The sequence below is a fragment of the Crocodylus porosus genome, unplaced genomic scaffold (genome assembly GCF_001723895.1).
Source record: "Crocodylus porosus isolate Cpor-Errol unplaced genomic scaffold, CroPor_comp1, whole genome shotgun sequence".
NCBI classification, from domain to species: Eukaryota; Metazoa; Chordata; order Crocodylia; family Crocodylidae; genus Crocodylus; species Crocodylus porosus.
The window spans coordinates 119850934-119870279 of NW_017728931.1; the positions used below are offsets into that span (position 1 = coordinate 119850934).

General features: G+C 42.2%; 1 protein-coding gene across 3 annotated transcripts in view; it reads right to left on the bottom strand.

The window, feature by feature from the left end:
- ERGIC2 (ERGIC and golgi 2) overlaps positions 1–19346 on the bottom strand; it is a 38559-nt gene that overhangs the window by 15007 nt on the left and 4206 nt on the right. For all 3 annotated transcript variants that reach the window (XM_019543537.1, XM_019543538.1, XM_019543539.1), the window contains 10 exons: positions 17300–17445; positions 13137–13245; positions 12276–12322; positions 10962–11032; positions 9389–9429; positions 8195–8296; positions 7470–7565; positions 6360–6415; positions 4784–4882; positions 3424–3521 (listed from right to left, as the gene is read on the bottom strand). In XM_019543537.1, coding sequence (XP_019399082.1) covers positions 3424–3521; positions 4784–4882; positions 6360–6415; positions 7470–7565; positions 8195–8296; positions 9389–9429; positions 10962–11032; positions 12276–12322; positions 13137–13245; positions 17300–17405 — 825 coding nt within the window. In that variant the 5' untranslated portion in view covers positions 17406–17445. The remainder of the gene's footprint in view (positions 1–3423; positions 3522–4783; positions 4883–6359; positions 6416–7469; positions 7566–8194; positions 8297–9388; positions 9430–10961; positions 11033–12275; positions 12323–13136; positions 13246–17299; positions 17446–19346) is intronic.

A 19346-nucleotide genomic window follows, 5' to 3' on the forward strand; every position in this document is an offset into this window, starting at 1 on the left:
GCGCAGATTGTCAGGGCCAGCTGACTTGAAGGTATCCAGCTTCTCAAGGTGTTCCTTCACGAGGTCAGCATTTATGGAGGGTAGGGGATCCCTATCACCCGGATCTCCCTGTCCCATAGCAGGCATGGCCTGATTCAGAGGCTGAATCAAATCAGGAGACCCATTACAAGGTCCGACTCGAATCATAAGCCTCTGAATCAATTCAGAAAAGATTTGGCGCTGATTCAGGGATTTGGCCACAGACTAAACAGGCAGCAATCCTCGACCATGCTGGACAGGACACAGCTGCCTCCTGCTGGTAAGTCTGTTGTGGTGGGGAGAGAGGGGAGGGAAGGGGTGTTGGGGGTGCAGATCAACACCCCCACAGCAAAGGAGGGATTGGGGCTGGGGCCAGGACCCAGGCTGGGGTGGCTGTACACCACCAATCTGGGAGCTCCTCATGTGCCAGCTTGTCAAGCAGCTCCCACCGCCGGTCTGGGAGACCATGGGGTGGGGGAGTGTGGTCCATGATCGGCGCAGGGCAGGTAGGGCTGTGGCTGGACCAGACAGAAGGCGGAACGTGCTGGGAAGCAGGGGCTATGCTGCCCCGCCACTCACCCAGCTGGTGCGGGGCCAGCGTGAGACTGAGCCACTATGGGGGAAGCCACTGAGGGCTACCTCTGTACAAGGGGCAAGAGCAGTGGTGAGAGCCACCAGATAAGCTGCCACATGAACAGCTCCTGAGGCTGCACTCCAGGCAGCTGGCTCTAGCCGCAGCCTGGAGCGCGCCCCTGGCCCCACCCACTCTGCAGAGCACAGCCCAGCAGTCCAGGCTTGCAGCCCATAGTGCAGCCCTGGCTCCACCCACCCTGCAGAGCACAGCCCAGCAGTGGGTGGCTGGGGCTAGCCTCTGGGAGCGCAACCCAGCCTGCCCCGTGCATATCCAGAGGCACACACCCACTCCCATGCCCTCCCAGACAGGGGCATGCAGTCCATCTCCTCCCCAAGTCCTGCACCACCCCCCTGCCCTAGCTAGGCAGCTTGTCCTAGTCCCAACCCCAATCACTCCCTTGTTGTGGCAGCGTTAACCTGCCTCTCCGCCACCCATCTTCTCTCCCCACTCTGCACAGCACAACAGACTTACCAGCTGGAGTGGAGGCAGCCATGTCCAGTGTCAAGGACTGCGCCAAATTTTCAGATCTGATTCGGCCAAATCAAAAATGGGACAGCGATTCGAATCACCAAATCAAATTGAACTAATCCAAATCTAAATTGAATACTTGCTGCTTCACACAGACCCACTGAGCATGTCCCAAGTGTAATACAACAGATTCACTCAAGTGATCTTCCTTTATAACTAGAGTCCTACCTAAATCGTGGCAGCAGTCCATGGCGCAGCAGCCCCTTTAACTTCACTCTTTTCGTTGCACACCCCCATCCACTCTGTGGCTGATGGCTGAGAGGCAAAAAACACGGCCTTAATTGCTTCTCAGCCTCTCAGCCGCATGGGAGGGGAGATGCATGGTGGAAAGAGCAAGATTAAAGGTGCTGTTGGGCTGTCAAGGTCCCTATTTATAACCTTCCCTAATGCATTTTCTAGCTAAAAGAAAGGACAAAACAGTAGCAAGCAGGTTTGCTTGCTTGCTCTGGAGTACAACACAACCCCACTTAATCTCAGTTGCTTATAAACTGTTTGCTGAAACAACTTGTATTCCTGTAGCACCTTTCCTACAAATTGAATCACCCAGTAATATACAGAGCTCAGTATGATCACAGAGGTAAAAGATAAGTTTCCATAGCAGTGACACAGCTGTGAAAGAATTAGATGCATGGTCGGAAAGGCAGAGAAATTTACAAAGGCAGGTCTGAGGTGTCAGGGCCTGTAAATAAGCAAAAAGACTGTGTAGGGCAGAGTGGCTTGGTAAAAATATTTGATGAGCTGGAGGGATGGGGAGACTAATAACATCTTACACAACGCAGATCACTGATCATTTCCCTACTTGTTGCCCCTATTTTGAATTCTGTAGTGAACTAACAGCCAATTTCCTCAACAGTCATAAAGGTCTTGTTGCCAAACAGCGGCTTACACGTGCTCCTGACTGCACAGTACCCGCCGGCACACGGGTCATTTTCCACCCTACTGTGCAGCAGCAACAAGCCTGCAGCAGCAGTGGCATCATGGTTTGCGCCTGCCAACACTATATCGCCATAGCGATGAGATATGTCGCTGTAGCTCGTTGCTATGGCAAAGAAGCATCTCGTGTAGACATGCCCAGCATATCATTTCTTATTCCTCTCCACAAGTCTGGCTAATATAGTATGTGCACACAAACTCAAACACCCCCTCCATACCCAGCCACCTTTCCCTTAAGCAGTCTAGTATTCTTTATTCTCAATGCAAGATATGAAATCCATGTTTCAGTGCAAGTTAAAATTTAGTGATCTACCACTCCAAAAAACAAAACACCTTTCAAACACAGTAACCATCTGCCTGTCTTTTTTAATTCAAATTTTTGTAAGCTCATTTCGTCACCTTGGGAATATGAAGATTTTTCTGAGTTTTATAATTGCCAAGGGAACTGATAACAGGACATCTTACTGTACTATGCTACAAAGCCTCTTCCACATAGCAGAATTTGGGAAGAAGTAAGTTTCCATTTTTTACAGATCTGGTTTTCTTTTTTTAAACATGCGGTATTTAGGCATAAAGATAGATAAGAGAACTAATCTTCATGGCTAAAGATGACAGAAGTCTCATAGGTAAGCATCTAAATGACTAGCAATAAGTACTTCAGCAAATGCACAGCAAAAGAGCTGGGCTGCAAAAGACAGAAGCTTTCTGTATCCTTGTGTTGCCTGAATAAATCACCCTTTCCATTTCTGATAATCTAGTACCAAGTCTAATCTATGAGAACTTCAAAGCCTTATAAAAGCTTCTGCTTCTCAAAAGGAAAAAAAATCTAAACATAGCATAGAACTTCTATGACAGTATATTGTTGCAATGATTTTTGTGAGATATTTTTCAGTATTAGCATCAAATGAAGTAGGAAGAGCAGGCTGCCAGTCATCAATTCTGATCAAGATTTCTGGAAGTTCATTTTTTTGTATTAACCTCTTTCATAGACGTTAGGGGCTGGAAGGGACCTCATGAGATCATCGAGTCCAGCCCCCCTGCCAGAGGCAGGAAGTCTGCAGGGATCAAATGATTCTAGCAAGATAAGCATCCAAACTCCTTCTGAATGAGCCCTGAGTAGATGCTTGCACCGCATGTCACCAAACATATAACAGTTTGCATTCATGTTACACCATTTACAAACAACCCAACAAACCTTGAGATATTTCAGTGTGTGCTCATGCCCAAAGGGAACAAAAACCACACTGAGTTTAGATAAAAATGCATTGCTACCACACAGTCTCTTTGAACTGTTTCTATCTTGGACTTACCCTTTCTGTCACAGAAAACTGATGAGTTTCTGCTGAAATTTCATATGTATGGAGTTTTGTTGGCACAACTGTGATAAAATATTGGAACATCTGGTTGTCTGAAACACAAACAAATCTCACTAAAAATTAAACATTAATTATAGGTTATAAAATCATCTGAGAAATACTTAAAAGCATATTCTGAAAGGACTATGGGATAAATGTTACCTATTAACTTTGGTCTACACTGGGGGAATTCTGATTTCCAATGTCAAGGCCTAGAAGGAACTAAACACATGGTGCATAGCCCCACTGAAAGCAATCAGGCTGCTCAATTCCAAGGTTATGCAACCTCATGAATCTATTTAGAGCCCTAGAGTGGAAAGCCTGACATCGCTACCATTGTTATTAACCCTGCATCTTTAAACCTGTGTATAGCAATAGGCTCTATTGTCAAAAGCAGTTAAATGGTGACTTCAGCCACAGCACCGTATGCACAAGAGCTCCCAACACTGGCAACACCTAGCAAATTTCCTTTGAGGAGACAAATCCATTGAGAACACATAGTAAGCAAACAGTACTTTATAAAGTCCTTTCACCATCCTAACAAAGCACTGATCAAACTAAAATGATGATTTCAAGTTAAATATTTCAGATCATCACCAACTAATCTGCATAACTGTCTGATCAAAGAGCTAAAGTTATGAAGTTTTTTAGCAAGTCATTTAATTTCTTTTACACAGTTGGGTCAATATACCTACCATTGACAAGCACTGCCGCTACTATTACTTTAAAACAATGCATCCAAAGACCTCAGCTGGTTTTGAGTACTAATGAATGAGTGTGTCAAGTATTCATAGATTAATCAACATGATACTCCTGCGAAAAAGGTATGTCTTAAATTTATACATGAGGAAACTTAAATGATTGCCAGAGATGACACAGTATTTTAGCAAACACCACAGGAGCACAACCTGGAAATCCTGAAGCTCAGTCACATTCTAACAGATATTCTCTCCTTTAAAATAGCAAGCGGCTCTGTCTCCACCATAATATACAGCTGCAGGGTCCTTCAGCACTGTCCAAGCTAGATGACTGGCTCACTCATAATGTAAATATTGTGTATGCATAGATGTACATGTGTGAGAAATTGCACATCCGCTTCAGAAGTAGTGAAAAACCACCCATTGACATTGAACCAATTCATTAATGATGCAGTGTAAATAAAAACAGCAACTCAAAGCTGCATTACAGATCTCCAATTTAACAAAATTTTCCACGTGTATTGGGTAGCATTCAAGAAAAGAGCGCTAATTCTTTTAAGCTAAAATTAAAAGAAAGTCTCAGATTTCAAATTCACTTTCAATCACACAATACTTACGATCTGATGCAATTTTTTCTGTACCATCCAAAGGATTAATAATTCCTGGAATAAGCTCTCCAAAAGACAAATGATCTATTCTATGAGAGAAGTTGTATGCTGAAAGATAACAAACAGCAACCACCAAATAAGATTTTCTGGAAGAAACATCAAATACTATAGCTTACACAATCATCATAATAGGAAATGCATCAAGTTGAATATTCAACTCCTTTCAGAGACAAAGATAAAAATGTTAACAGATGAGCATTTACTAGAATCATAGAATATTAGGGTTGGACAGGACCTCAGGGGGCCATCTAGTCCAACCCCGTGCTTAAAGTAGGAACCATCCCCAAATAGATCATCCCAGCCAAGGCTTTGTCTAGCCAGGTCTTAACCTCCAAGAACAGAGAGTCCACAACCTCTCTGGGTAACCTGTTCCAGTGTTTTACTGCCCTCCTAGTCAGAAAATGCTTCCTAATACCTAACCCTAGACTTTCCTTGCTGCAACTTGAGATCATTGTCCTTGTTCTGCCATCTGCCAACACTAAGAACAGTCTAGCTTCCTCCTCTTTGGAATCCCACTTCAGCTAGTTGAAGGCTGCTATTTAATCCTTACTTAGTCTTTTCCTCTCTAGAATAAATAAGCCCAGTTCCCTTAGTCTCTGTTCATAACACATGTGCCCCAGCCCCCTCACCATTTTGCTGGCTTTTGCTGGGCTCCCTCCAATTTGTCCACATCCTTTCTGGAGTGGGGGGTCCAAAACTGAACACAGTACTCCAGATGTGGCCTCATTAGAGCTGAATAGGTGGGAAATAATCACTTCCCTGGACCAAATGGCAACACACCTACCAGCCCAACATGCCATTAGCCTTCTTGGTAACTAAGGCACACTGCTGGCTCATATTCAGCTTATTGTCCACTGTAACCCCCAGGTCCTTTTCTGCAGAACTGCTGCCCAGCCAGTCAGCCCCCAGCCTGTACTAGTGCATGGGACTATTCCATCCTAAGTGCAGGACTTGCACTTGTCCTTGTTGAGCCTCATGAGATTTCTTTTGGCCCAAACCTCCAATTTGTCTAGGTCATTCTGACTCCTAGCCCTACCCTCCAGCATACCTACTACTCCCCTTCAGCCTGGTGTCATCAGCAAACTTGCTGAAGGTGCACTATATGCCATCTTCCAGGTCACTGATGAAGACATTGAACAAAACTGGCCCCAGGATTTTATTTTCCCAAATCCCAAGTTGTACCTCACTACAAACATTTGCAATGTTTAAACAAAAGTATGTTCCATTTTGCCCTGGCACTTCTTGGAGTCAATCATAAAGCAAAGTATAAAGGCACTTACAATAGCCCAAGAGTTAAAGATGAACAAAAGGTGTTTCACAGCCCAGGAAACCTCTAGGTGGTCAAACAGTAGTATCAGTCTACAGTTTACACTTCAGATTTGTGAGACTAACTTTGTTGGAAAGATTGAGTTGTATAAATAAAATGCACAACATAATTCATTCCTGATCCTGCCAAGATGTGTGCGCACATTGATACTGTTTATTTGAAAGAAATTGGGGGTGTGGGTAAGAGGAGAAATCTTACCCTCATGGCTCACAAGGGCTGCCAAGTGTGCATGGCCTCTGGGATGAGGGATTGCCCTAAAGAAAGAAAAGAGAGATATGTTGTATGAAACACTGGTTTATGGAAAGAAGCTCAGTTAAAAAAAACTTGAGTTCCTCCAAGCAAGTTACCAGTTTCTCTTATTTTGAATAGGCAAAATATTTTCAATTGCTCATAAAAAGAACCAGAACAACATCTGAAAATGACAATGAACTCAAGAAAATCCTCCACCAAATAATCTATTTTTTGTGAAAAAAACAAACAAACCACAGACTGGCCAGCAGGTTGCAATGGAGAGAAATGTCAATCCTACATGTTCAAAATTCTGCATAATAGTCCAATTGCATTTCTTCATTGCATTTGTCCTTTGACTAGATACAGAGTCAGTCTCATTTGCAGGCCTGTGCAGTTTGTGCACTAGGACAGGGTGGAAGCAACAGAAAGGAAATTGGGGAGGGGGGCACCAGAAACAGTGGAGAAGGAGCAACATGAAATGAAAACTGGAATGCCCCTCTCCGTCACCCCTTTGGTACCACCAGACTTCCTTACCTGTACTTTATTACATCTTCATAACTAGTGCTGACCCCCACCCTCCACAGACAACTGAATTAAAGGAATTCCCCCTACACATTTTCACAAATGAAAAAATGGAGGGATAAGGGACTGCGAAACCAGCATAAGGATACTATGATACATTATGGGTAGAGGCCCCAGTTATAAGGCTGATCTGGGCAGATACTAAAAAGTAGGCAGCAACAGGATTTGGCAAGAGCACAGAGATTAAGAGAAGTGAAAAGCTATTCTTTCACCTAATCAGCTACAAGGGTTCACTGTAGCAATATTGGTGAACAAACAAGAAGCTGCTTAAACAGATTTTCAAGAGTTCAAAATTCTTCATTTTTAATTACAGTCAAAGTGGTGGTTCAACTGTACCAAAAGATAGTGTATGAAAAAAATAAGATCAAGAAGCAAATCTATATTAACAAGAAAAGCATCTAGCTATACAATAGGCACTCAAAGCGGTTTTTCTTAGTTATGAAGCTATCTGTCACAGTCAGTTTGTAGTATTTTCAGCAACTGAACAGAACATACTTGCCCACGGTTATGTGAAAGTTCCCTGCCACTTTATTGACATAAAGATGGCCATGAATTCGGCATGCATCTGGAGGCTGTAAAGAATTATCTTCCCTGTTTGAACAAGAAATAGTAAAGCAGCTTAAATACACAGCAATTGAAAATACCCTTCACCTAGGTGAAACAATGCCAGAAAGCATAAAATTTAGTACCCAAAGTAAAAAAATAGTTCTTGTATCCTTCTGGTACAGCCTAGCACATCAAGAAAACAAAATTGGAAACTGTGAACACTAAAGTATCCAAACTTCCACGCTAACAAGCATAACTTAAAAAGGCTAACAGAGAATGCATCTGAACACAGAGGTCATGATCCTCCATGAAACAGGGAGTGGAACAAAGCGGAAAATTAGTTTACGCACTATCCTGATGCTATTCATATGTTCAACACATTAGTTTGGCTCACCAGACTATCTGGAAGGAGCTGGAAAGCAGTTCACCCAAAATGAATAAAATCATTTGAAATAAATGAAGTATTAGTTATACAATTTCCTTACATCACAGGAAGAGACCACTATGTCCTAAAATATTAAATAAAACTTTGGATTCAGGGACCCTGAACCAAAGCAAAGGCATTCAGGTCTTTGGCTTTGTAACTTTAGCCTAAGAAATGCATTAAAGAGCACATATGACAGAAGTTGAAGGCAAATTACAAAAAAACCCCAAAAACATTCTCTTTCTCTCACCTTGGTGGTAGTGCTGTCGAAGCACTTCTAAAAGCACTTTTGAATATTACATCTTGAAGAGAGTGTTCTTCCTGCAGCCTACTCTGAATTAACTGCAGCATCCTAAAGATCACACAGACAAGTACAGCAAGTATGAATACATGCAAAAGCATAACCAAAAATAAAGCCATAGTTAATTAACTGTTAGCTATAAACACATATATTAAGACACCCAAGATCAACATGGTATGTTAAATACCAACATGCTAAATGTTACTCTTGCTGCTTAAGCTTATTTTTAGATTGTGTAAATAAGATGTAATGCAAGCTCCAGTGTTTGACACTGTATATCTGAAGGATAGTGAAATTAGACAGATAGCTAAAGAATTTAAAGAGGCTTTAGTTTCTGTGACAGCTTTCAAATGAGAACATAGCTGAGGCTGGCAGGTCTAACCACTCTTTTACTTTGGCAGTAGGTCCAGCAGGAAAACTCAGCCTTTTAGGACTCTGGGTACATGTCACTGTCACCATGTGAGCCAACCTTCCAAGTCAGACAGGAACAAACAAGCACAAACTCTATGCCTGAATTCCTACTATAAAAAGTAGTGTGTGCAATATGCAGGGTTTCCCACTAGAGCACACAGGCACCTCTATTTGCTTACTGTTGTGTTCTATAATAAAATGGAGCATTTCTCCTACCCTCTCCTCAGGGAATACCTACTGAAGGAAAGATAATCTAAAATCCTTGTATATAATAATAATTAATCCAGGAATGTCAATTATTTTGGCTTTATGTCCCAATTAATTTGCTTTCATATGCCTCAATATGATAAAGGAGTTTATAAAATTGAACACACCTACCAAAAAAAATAACCTTATATAAAATTAAGCCAAACAAACATGCTGTCATTGGTTTATTACAAGGATTGATACTTGAACAAGTTTTGCATTAAAATTGTGAAAGACGGTATTTTACTCGCAATACAATATGAAATATTCACCACTATAAAAATAAATGACTTTCAATTTACTGGATCTGCACTGCTACCTAATGGGCAGCTGCTGTTCAAATGTAATATATGGCTTTGGTTGACAGAATTTAGGTATACTTGGGCTATATCCAGCAGTAAATGAAAAACAGACATACCCCTCTCCAATGCGTGTGTGTGTGCATATACACATACAAAAAGAGAACACTACATAATTCTCTATTACCTTTGCCACTCTCTTTGCTGGGGACTGAGTTCAAATATTACCTGCAAAGAAGAAAGATAGGTAAAACCATACATAAAGAAAGCATCAAAATCCTCCCAACTTAACAGGAAAAGCAGAATGATTGAACAATAACATCCTGTCTGGTGCCAAAGATAGCCATCTATGGGTGGCAGACAAAAATTCGTAAAATAACTTAGTTTTAGCTTTGTTACATCCATACACATCACCAGGATTAGTTCAAGCTGCAATTTAAGTCAAGACACTAAAGCAGGGTCCAACTCCCTTACTTTGTGAGGAATAAAACATAAGTATGCACAAAATACACATAGGAGAAAAGTCACCCTTCAGTACAGTTGCTGCTGTACTGTTGATTACACATCTAATGATTACTGGCTTTTCATTTCAATCTTACATTAAGCTTCTGGCAAGAAGCTGGCAGCAAACTGAAAAGGTGAACTGAAATAATGATCTACACATTTGCTCAGCAACTGCATAGTGAACATTCTCCAAGAGTGAGTATGTTGTTTTCTCAACCAAGATGTATGGGAGCTTGTGGACCAAAGAAGCAATAAGCACACTACTTAAATAGTTTAATTAATCAGATCTCCAACTAAACAAAAAATTGTTATGTGGCATTTACTCCCAGCATGTCGGGTAATTAGTCCCCTTTCCTTCAGGGCCTCTGTGCTGACTTGAAGCCAGGCATATAAGCTACTTCTGGGAGGTGAAATGCAATTACTGTGCTTTCTGCAAGTAAGGGAAATGGTTTCTGGCAGATCTTATAACTAGACACAACATGGTGTATCTAGATGAAAAGAAAGGAGCCACAATAATAAAAAAGCTCATTAAGGAACTTGCAATTGCTCTGCAAACAGTACCTGAAGATGGGTCTCCACAATATGCAAGAGATCAAACATGCATTCACATACACAAAATAGTACTTTAGGAAACAAAATGGGTACAGGCATCTCTTGGGGAATTTCAGGGAGAAAAAAAAAAAATTAAAATCACAACTTTCAGACAACCCAAGATCCAACATTACAAGCACCTAACTGAAAAGGCAAAAAAGATTCAAGAAAAAGACTAATAAGCAAAAGCCAGAAAAAACAAAATAAAAAACCAAGCAGGACTGCTTCTGGGACATCTTTGCTTGTTTCAAGTCATAGGAAAATTTAACACTTAATTGTTGCCCCTTATATTTTTACTGCTGAATTCTAAGTTTTACCTAATGGCGATGCAATTTAACAGCCATACGATACGCAAAGCTATTCCATAAACATATACCTGGGCAAGAAGTCTGATGTTATTTGCTTAGCTATAGTACACTGAAATCTGAGTGAGCATGCAGAACTCTGGAATTAGGCTTATTCTGCAACCAAAAAAATGGAGTTGAGCACTTGCGACATTGTGGAGTACAAGTATGACTGAGTGCAGTGTGACTCTTCATGGTCCCAACTGCAAGATCAGTAAAATCAATTTAGCAGTTGGGGGGGGGAGGATGGGGGAGGAATCAAGCTTGTCACAGCTGGCACATGGCAGCATTTTAAATAAAAAGAGAATAAAGCTAACTTACTGGTTCATATGCTAGGCCATCTGCAGAAGCAACCATTGTTTCTGCCAAGTCCAAAACATCAGCCCCCACATCTGTTTCAAGCGAAAAACAAAGCGTTAGAGCAAGAGACATATATAACAGCTCTCTCTCTCTCTCTTCATTCCAATCATATTTGACAGCAGTGTTTCAAACTTGTCAGTAAAACAGCACACTTTACAACTGGAATTTTTTTTTTTAAAGAACGAAAGTTGATTACAAAGTAGGAAGGAAAGTACCAATACATTGATGATTACAGGGCTATACAGGGAGGAACACACACACACTTTTCAACTTGTACAACTGTCACAGAGAAGAAAATCATTACAAAACTTAAATCTTTTCACTTTGACAAATATTGATATCATGTTCAAAATGATGTCAGTTTACATGGAGGACAAAGCTACTTATTGTTCTTAAAAAACAGAAAAAAAATCATAGAAAGCTTTATGGCCAGCATAAAATCCACAAAACTGATAAATAAATGTTAACTTTATATACGACTTTGCATCTCTTGATTCCATAGCAAAAAATAACTGTCATCACCACCCAATGAGGTAGACAAGTACTGTCCCAATTTACAGCTCTCTGCTTCAGCAGAGGTAAAGGACTTGCTCAATACCAAAGAATCTGTAACAGCACAGTGTTCAGCTCCCTGTCTTGTATTGGATTAAAAAATAAAACAACTCATAAGAATAAGAAAGGGAGAAGAATTTGTAAAACCATAACAAATATATCCCTCAGCAATACATGTTTAAAAAAAAACCTCAAGTCACACATTTTCAAGCTTTTATTTTAGATTAAAATGAGAGAGAGAGGGACGGGGGGGGGAGAGACTTAATATGAAACGCAAGCAAAGCTTATAGCAGCAAGCTGGCTAGGAAAACCTGCATTCTCTGTCAGTTCAGGGAAACCAAACAATTTTAAGTTTAATTATCTATAGCTTGTCAAAGAGCAACAAGTACACACTTAAAATGATGAAGGCCCTCATTGATGGAAATGTCCAACTGAAGAAGAAACTAGCTTCAGTCTCAGTTTTAATGTAAACAAAACAAGTTGATGATCTGCCTTGATTTATTACTGTGATAGATTCCTCCATTCTCTTTTGGTTAATTGTGCCTGACACCGCACTTGAAGTACAAGTGACATAGCTACAAAATGACTAGAACATATCAGACCTTCTAACTGGACAGCCAACCCCCCAGAACAAGTTCTGGAACATGTATTGTATTGTTATCAGATTTGAAGAACAATAAAAAACCCAAAACCACAACACAGTCATAGGGATGGAATACTTACACTGACACTTCATAGCAACTGTAATATCTATGTTGATTCTTAACTTACTAGAAGACAAAAAAAAAGTATTTGCAACAGTAAACAACAAAAGTATAAACACCAGAATAAAATAGCTGGTAAAATACACACAGAAAAATTCCAAGGCCAAAATTTGTACCAGTAGATGTAAACATTGCCCTCAGTATAAAATATGAGAAACTGAGGCAGGAATATTTTGAGCAAATTATATTACCTGCTGTGCATCTAAATGGCTAGTGTTCTAGCTACATAAATGTCTTTTTTGGCGCTTATGCACAGGTTGCCGTTCTAAAACCCCTGCTATATGACTGGGCAGCATGCATGTGTAGACTGAGCATGCAGTATGTTACGCAGGTACACAGCAGCCATGTGTACACCCTGGAAAAACTGAGGAGGGCCCTCCCATGTTTTTGCTCCAACAGTTAAGCGATTTAAGCATCTGCCTAGGAAGCAAATTCTAGGACCCTGTGGCCCAGAGGGCATTTGAACCTGTAACCCTTGTCTTCCCAGCAAAATGCCCCAGTAAACAGGCTATCAGTTAAGCACTATGCAGGCCCCTCTCCAGTATTCCTTTTGAAGCTGAGTCACTGCATTTATCAGCCACTAAATTCTGTTAGTTTTCCTGAGTATGGAAGTCAAATAAGTTTCTTTTTTTAAGAACTTCTATGCCCAGGAGACTAATCACCAAAACAAAAAATAATTACCCAACGATTTCAGGTAGCATCTCAATCTGCAACTGCGTATAAGTTTCAAGAACATTTTGAATTTGTTCCTTTTTTGAACAGTGCACAAACAGCAAACTTTAACTTAGAATTCAAAAATATTCTGAGGGGTAAAGGTTACCTAGTAAAATCCTTGTCTACTTCATATTCATATTTCATCCATGTGTCCCGATACACCATAAACTCCATTATTGTTAAGAAAGCCATAGTTGTAAATGCTATAAGGGAAACTGAGAAACCAAAAACAAAAAACAAAAAGGTTAGTTAGGGAGAAATTATTATATCCTGCCTGGATTTACCAAACCCCCCCCCCCCAAAAAACAAAATACAAAGGATTTCGCATTTAAATTTCACATTTAAGGAAAACATTTTTGTACAGATAAATGAATTTACTTATGTCAGGTCTTGACCAAGATTTCTCCACCAATTCATAAAGTTAGTTTTCTTCAAAACGTGTTAACTCTACAGATTTTACATTAACGCAGGAACTGAGAAGTGAAAGTTCCAAGACTCCAGATATCTTTGAGGTTGCAACGTGTGTGTCTTGTGAGAAAACTCCAACTGGTTCACAGCAATGATAGCCAACCTTTGACAGGTTTGCCACAAATTAGCCATGCACCCTTCCCAAGAGCCAATCTGATCCCCTTACCCTGCTCTATCTGTTGCTCTGTTTTCTGCTTCCCCCCCAGTCTGCTGCATGCCACACAGAAGCTACCTGTAACACTTGTGGCACATGACACAGATTGGCCAACCCTATTTTAGCATACTGTAACTACAGGGTACGTACCTTATTCATTCAGAAAAATGATACAGTGGCTTTGGGAGAGGAGAGGGATGGAACAACCGGCACCATACCTACAGGCTGAAGAACTCCCTTCTCGTCAGTACAGAGGCAGAAAAGGATCTTGGAGTCATCATTGATGCCAAGATGAACATGGGCCGGCAGTGTGGGGATGCAGTCAGGAAGGCCAACCACACCTTGTCATGCATCCACAGATGCATCTCAAGCAGGTCCAAGATGGTGATCCTCCCCCTCTATGCAGCACTGGTCAGGCCACAGTTGGAGTACTGCATCCAGTTCTGGGTGCCACACTTCAGGAGGGATGTGGACAACATGGAGAGGATCCAGAGGAGGGCCACGCACATGATCAGGGGGCAGCAGGGCAGGCCCTATGAAGAGAGGCTACAGGACCTGAACCTGTTCAGCCTCCACAAGAGAAGGCTGAGGGGGGATCTAGTGGCCTGTTACAAACTAGTCAGAGGGGGCCAGCAGGCATTGGGGAAGTCCCTGTTCCCCCGTGCACTACCAGGAGTGACCAGGAATAACGGTCACAAGCTGGCAGAGGGTAGATTTAGGCTAGATATCAGGAGGCGCTACTTCACGGTCAGGGCGGCTAGGATCTGGAACCAACTTCCAAGAGAAGTGGTGCAGGCTCCTACCCTGGGGTCTTTAAGAGGTGGTTAGATGAACACCTTGCTGGGGTCATTTGACCCCAGTACTCTTTCCTGCCATGGCAGGGGGTCGGACTCGATGATCTGCTCAGGTCCCTTCCAGCCCTAGAAACTATGAAACTATGAAATGCAGGCTTATAAATGCTCTTGGCCAATCTAGTTTATAAAAAGTAAAGCTCTTAATATCTGTTTCAGTGGTTCTCCAACTTTCTGGACTTTAAGCACCCCTCCATAACTTTTGTGAACTGCATGGCAACCAATTTCAAAAGCTATATATTATAGCGCTTACTTCCTTGCAGAGGAGCTAGACAGTAGAGGTGTGGGGGACTGACCAGGCAGGGACAAGCCTGAGCCATCTGTTTCTCTCTTCACACCTCACTCCACCCTCCAAAGGATCTGGTGGGACCCTGGTTGAGAATCACTCATCTAACTTAACCATAAGTATACTCAAGCACTGCAACAGGCTCCCTGGGGAGGTGGCGGAATCCCCATCGACAACATTAGTCAGGGATGATCTTGGTTGGAGATGTCAAACTCCTTTGGTCTCCTGGGTGAGTGACTGCTGCCACAGCGATTAACAAACCCATCACTTGTCCTTCTGCTGCCAACATATCCCCAGCAAGGTTCCATATGCCAGAATTAGCAGCAGGTCTTGTCCCTACTCACTTTACACCCACTTGCCCTCCAGAAGCCCCAAACCACAAGTGAGAGAGCTCCGCAGGCCACATCTTTGACACTCCAATCTAGGTATATTTAACCCTTCTTCAGAGCAAGAGGATGGACTAAGTGCCTCCTGAGGTCCCTTTGAGCTCCACACTGTATGATCTGAGTTTCTGTATCAGAGATTTCCACTTCTAGTTATAAAGCCAAGAAAACAAATAAGGGAAATAAACACACACTGCCCATTGAGGAAGAAGAGGTGCCTTGCTTAAGTCACCTATGCATAACAATGCCATGCAAAGTTCCCAGCTCTGGATTTTTCTAACAATCAGAGGCCAGGAAATCAGCTGACTTTATCTGCAGCTGCATATGCACTTAGAGAGCAAGAAAAGACTAATGGATTTTTTCTCATCCAAGACATGCAGTGCATATCTTCAAAGCAACCTCCTCATTGAGACTCTGAAATTGTGCATGCAAACAGAAAAACATACTGTGTTTCTATTTCCATGCACCACAGCAAAGAGCCACACAGAAGCACATGCTGTGCGCCTCTTATTAGAATCCTGCCTTTATTAGAAGATAAAAATATCTAACTGTAGGGCTGCATAACTGCAGAACATTTTTTTGTTTTATATTTTAAAATAAAGGCCTCTTGTCTCAGGGCTTCCTGTAGGGTCAGACAAGAGGCCACTAATTGTGGTCGACTTCCTAAGTCATAACTAGTTTCAAACCACAGCAGGCACTTGCATTACTGTTTAAAAGAAAAAAACAGTTATGGGCTATTTTGAGCAAGGCAGGAAGACCAATGTATAGCTATTTATTACTATGTTATTCTTTTTGGATCTTTGGAGGCCAAGATCCCCCTCTTCCAGAGCATATGAAGGTGGAAGATGCTATTGTCTGCTAAATGCCACCAAAAAACACCACAAGTACTGATGGGTTTTTTAATCAAAATATTTGTGAGGTTGACTGTGAGAGTGGGGAGGAAGTTAGATCCTCTTTTCTGAAGGCTCTGACAGTCTTATGAGCAGATGCCATGAGTGAAGGGGATTGGTTTGTTTAAAAGATTCCTTGTTTCTAACTCCACCACAAAAGAAAAAAGAACCTGAGAACACAGATTTGGCATCTTTTATCTCCTTACCTTGCCCAAAAATAATCTTTTTTGCACCTTAAATGCAATCCTGAGAGAAGTGATAATACAATTATAAAAGCTATTTCAAATCTTGAACAGAAAACTCTTGGAGCTGTTCCTTAGCATTAGAAGGTCACACTGGGAAGGCAGAGAATGATGACATACCGTATTCTTATATACCACATGCTCCCCAAATAAAAAACACACTTTGTTTTTGGGAAGGCAGAATGAAGAAAAAAAGATTTTTCCATTAAGTTTTTTCTAAAAAGTTATGGCCTCATACAGCAGGGACAAAACCTAATCTTCAGCTTACCCTCACTTTCCACTCAGACACGAGCTACAATTTTAACCCTTTCACTGCTGGATTGTCAGAAGACCTTGGCTGGAGTTTTTATATACTTACAGAAAAAAAAGAGTGTTTCTTGCAGCTATAGGTATTTGAGATGAGCCCAGGTAAACATCAAGACTGGACAAATGGTGTCACTACACAAATATCAGATTCTTCAAAGAGCTTCTTTCATCCTCACACTGTCCAAACCTAAGCTTCAGCCAGCTGCTGATCTCATCCAAGCCCTTGGATAGCAAGGAAGAGGATGTTTTTGGATTTGATGTGAAAGTCAGTTTGGTACTATTTGCACATAACTGGCATTTTGGTACATGTTGCTGAAGAATTTTACTTACAGGCCTCAAAGATTTTTCAACAGAAGAGGTTAAAAAAAGGTGAATCTTTGCAGGGCTCAAAATATGACAGATTTGGGGAACAGTTTATTTCCATGCTGGTCTGACATACTTAAGTTGCTCTCCCTTTAGGAGGTGTTGGAAAGGGTGCTTGTGAGAAGGGAAATAATCCCTAATTCTCTCTAGAGCTCATTTTAATTGTACCTGTCATGTGCTTAGTTTGTTTCCCAACAACTGGAGACAGAGTTTATATTTGTGTCTTCCTCCAGCATTAGCTTTTATCACCAGAACATGATAAACAGATTCAGCAGCCCCCATGTGTATCAGGCCAGCTGTTATAACAGTGACTCCATCAAGCCTACCTGTTCCTCCACTAGCTGAAGTCTCTACATAGCTCTCAGGAACCTTTGGAAAAGCATCCAACTCTTTCATCAAATTCAGGGTCTTCTTCCGATTCAGTCGCCTCATCTTCAGCAGATTCCCCGACTTCCTCCTTCATATATTCACACTGTGTCGAGAATTATATTCCAATTAAAAGACACAACAACAAACATTCTTCAACCCTAAAACTGACCACAGATGAACGTCTCACAATCTCTGCACTAGAAAAATGTATTCCAATTCCTGATGACTGCATATCAACCTTCCTGTCATTTAAAAGAGCTAAGGGAAGGGAAAAACTTTCCTACCTTGACAAGTATTTTGTTTCTTTGTCTTCCTGTTTTCCATTTTTGTTTCCTCCCACCCCACTCTCCCAAGGAAAAATAGCAGCTTTTACTGAAGGCAAACCAGAGCATCTAGGGCTGAATACTTATTTCATATGCAGGAGGAGACTCAACAAGGCAATAGCAGAAGCAAATGAAGAAGGTAAGTATTACGATACACTAAAGTTGCTTTACATGCATAGTAAGCAAGAAAGAATTGAGTGACATCAAAGATCTGCCATAGTCTGTAACCATTTTTTAACATACTGTAGCTCTCATGTCAGGCTAGAACAGGGGTGTCCAACCTTTTTGAATGTGGGCCAGATCATGAATGAATGTGGGCAGCCGGCGAGCCATATTCAAAGACTTCACAGGAAGCGGTATCACATCACCCCCCTGAAACGAAAGTACAGTGTTTACTTTCGTTTCTTGTCACAGCACCTCGGGCCTCAGAAAATGGCTTGGAGGGCCGCATGGCAGCCCGCGGGCCGTATGTTGGACAAGCCAGGGCTAGAAGGCAGTTTACAGCTCAGCTTGCTATACCTAGACTATTTAGGGAAAAGCACACATACCAGAAGATCCCCATCATATGCAATTATCCCATTATAAAATGCTTGGAGTGGAGAGATGCTAGAATAAAGCATTGGTGGAAAGAGGGCTGCAGGTTAGAGAGATTTCATAGACATTAGGGCTGGAAGGGACCTCGCAAGATCATCAAGTCCAGCCCCCTGCCCAAGGGCAAGGAAGTCAACTGAGGTCATAGGATCCCAGCAAGATAAGCATCCGATTTTCTCTTGAAGGTGTTCAATGTAGGTGCTTGAACCACCTCCGATGTCTGGAACACCTGCTCTTGGGGGCTCGGACAGTAAATAAATTCTTCCTTCTGTCCAGCCTGAAATGGTCTTGCAGTAGTTTATAACCGTTCGACCTCGTCATCCCTTGGGGAGCTCTGGTGAACAATCGTTCCCCCAGATACTGGTGGTCACCCCTGATAAACTTATAGGTGGCCACCAGATCATCCCTGAGCCTGCGCTTTTCCAGGCTAAAGAGCCCCATAGCTCTCAGCCTGTCGTCGTAAGGTCTGTTTTCCTGACCTCTGATTATGAGCGTGGCTCTCCTCCACACTCTCAAGCTTCTCCACATCCTTTTTGAATTGTGGGGCCCAAAACTGGACACAGCACTCCAGCCGCGGCCTCACCAAGGCCAAATACAAGGGGAGAATGATGTCCTGGGATTTGCTTGAGAAGCATCTATGGATGCAAGCCAGCATTTTTCTCACTTTACTAGCCACAGCATCGGCAAGAAGAAGTTGATATCCAGATTAGGTAGGATTACCATAGGTCTAGGTTTTCCCAAATATGTCCTCTTTTTAGATCCACCAATCCCAGTCTGGGGTTTTGGTAAGCCCAGCTTCAAAGTTTTTGCTGGCACTTCCCAGCTTGCCCTAACAAGGAGATGCTTGGGGCTGAGGGTAGGGTGATGGGAGGCAGGGTGCACACATCGGGTCAGCATGTAGGCAGACGGGGTGGGAGCAGCCCAGCAGCTGGATATAAGTAAGCCTGTGGGATGTGGGGGTTGTGTGTGGGGTGGCACGTCTGAGGCTGCAGCAGGGCAGACAAGGCACCTGCCCCTCCAGCAGGGAAAGGGGGGAGGAAAAGGGGGGGGGGCTTCAGGGGCAACAGGGAGCTGCGTGGCTAGCCTGACG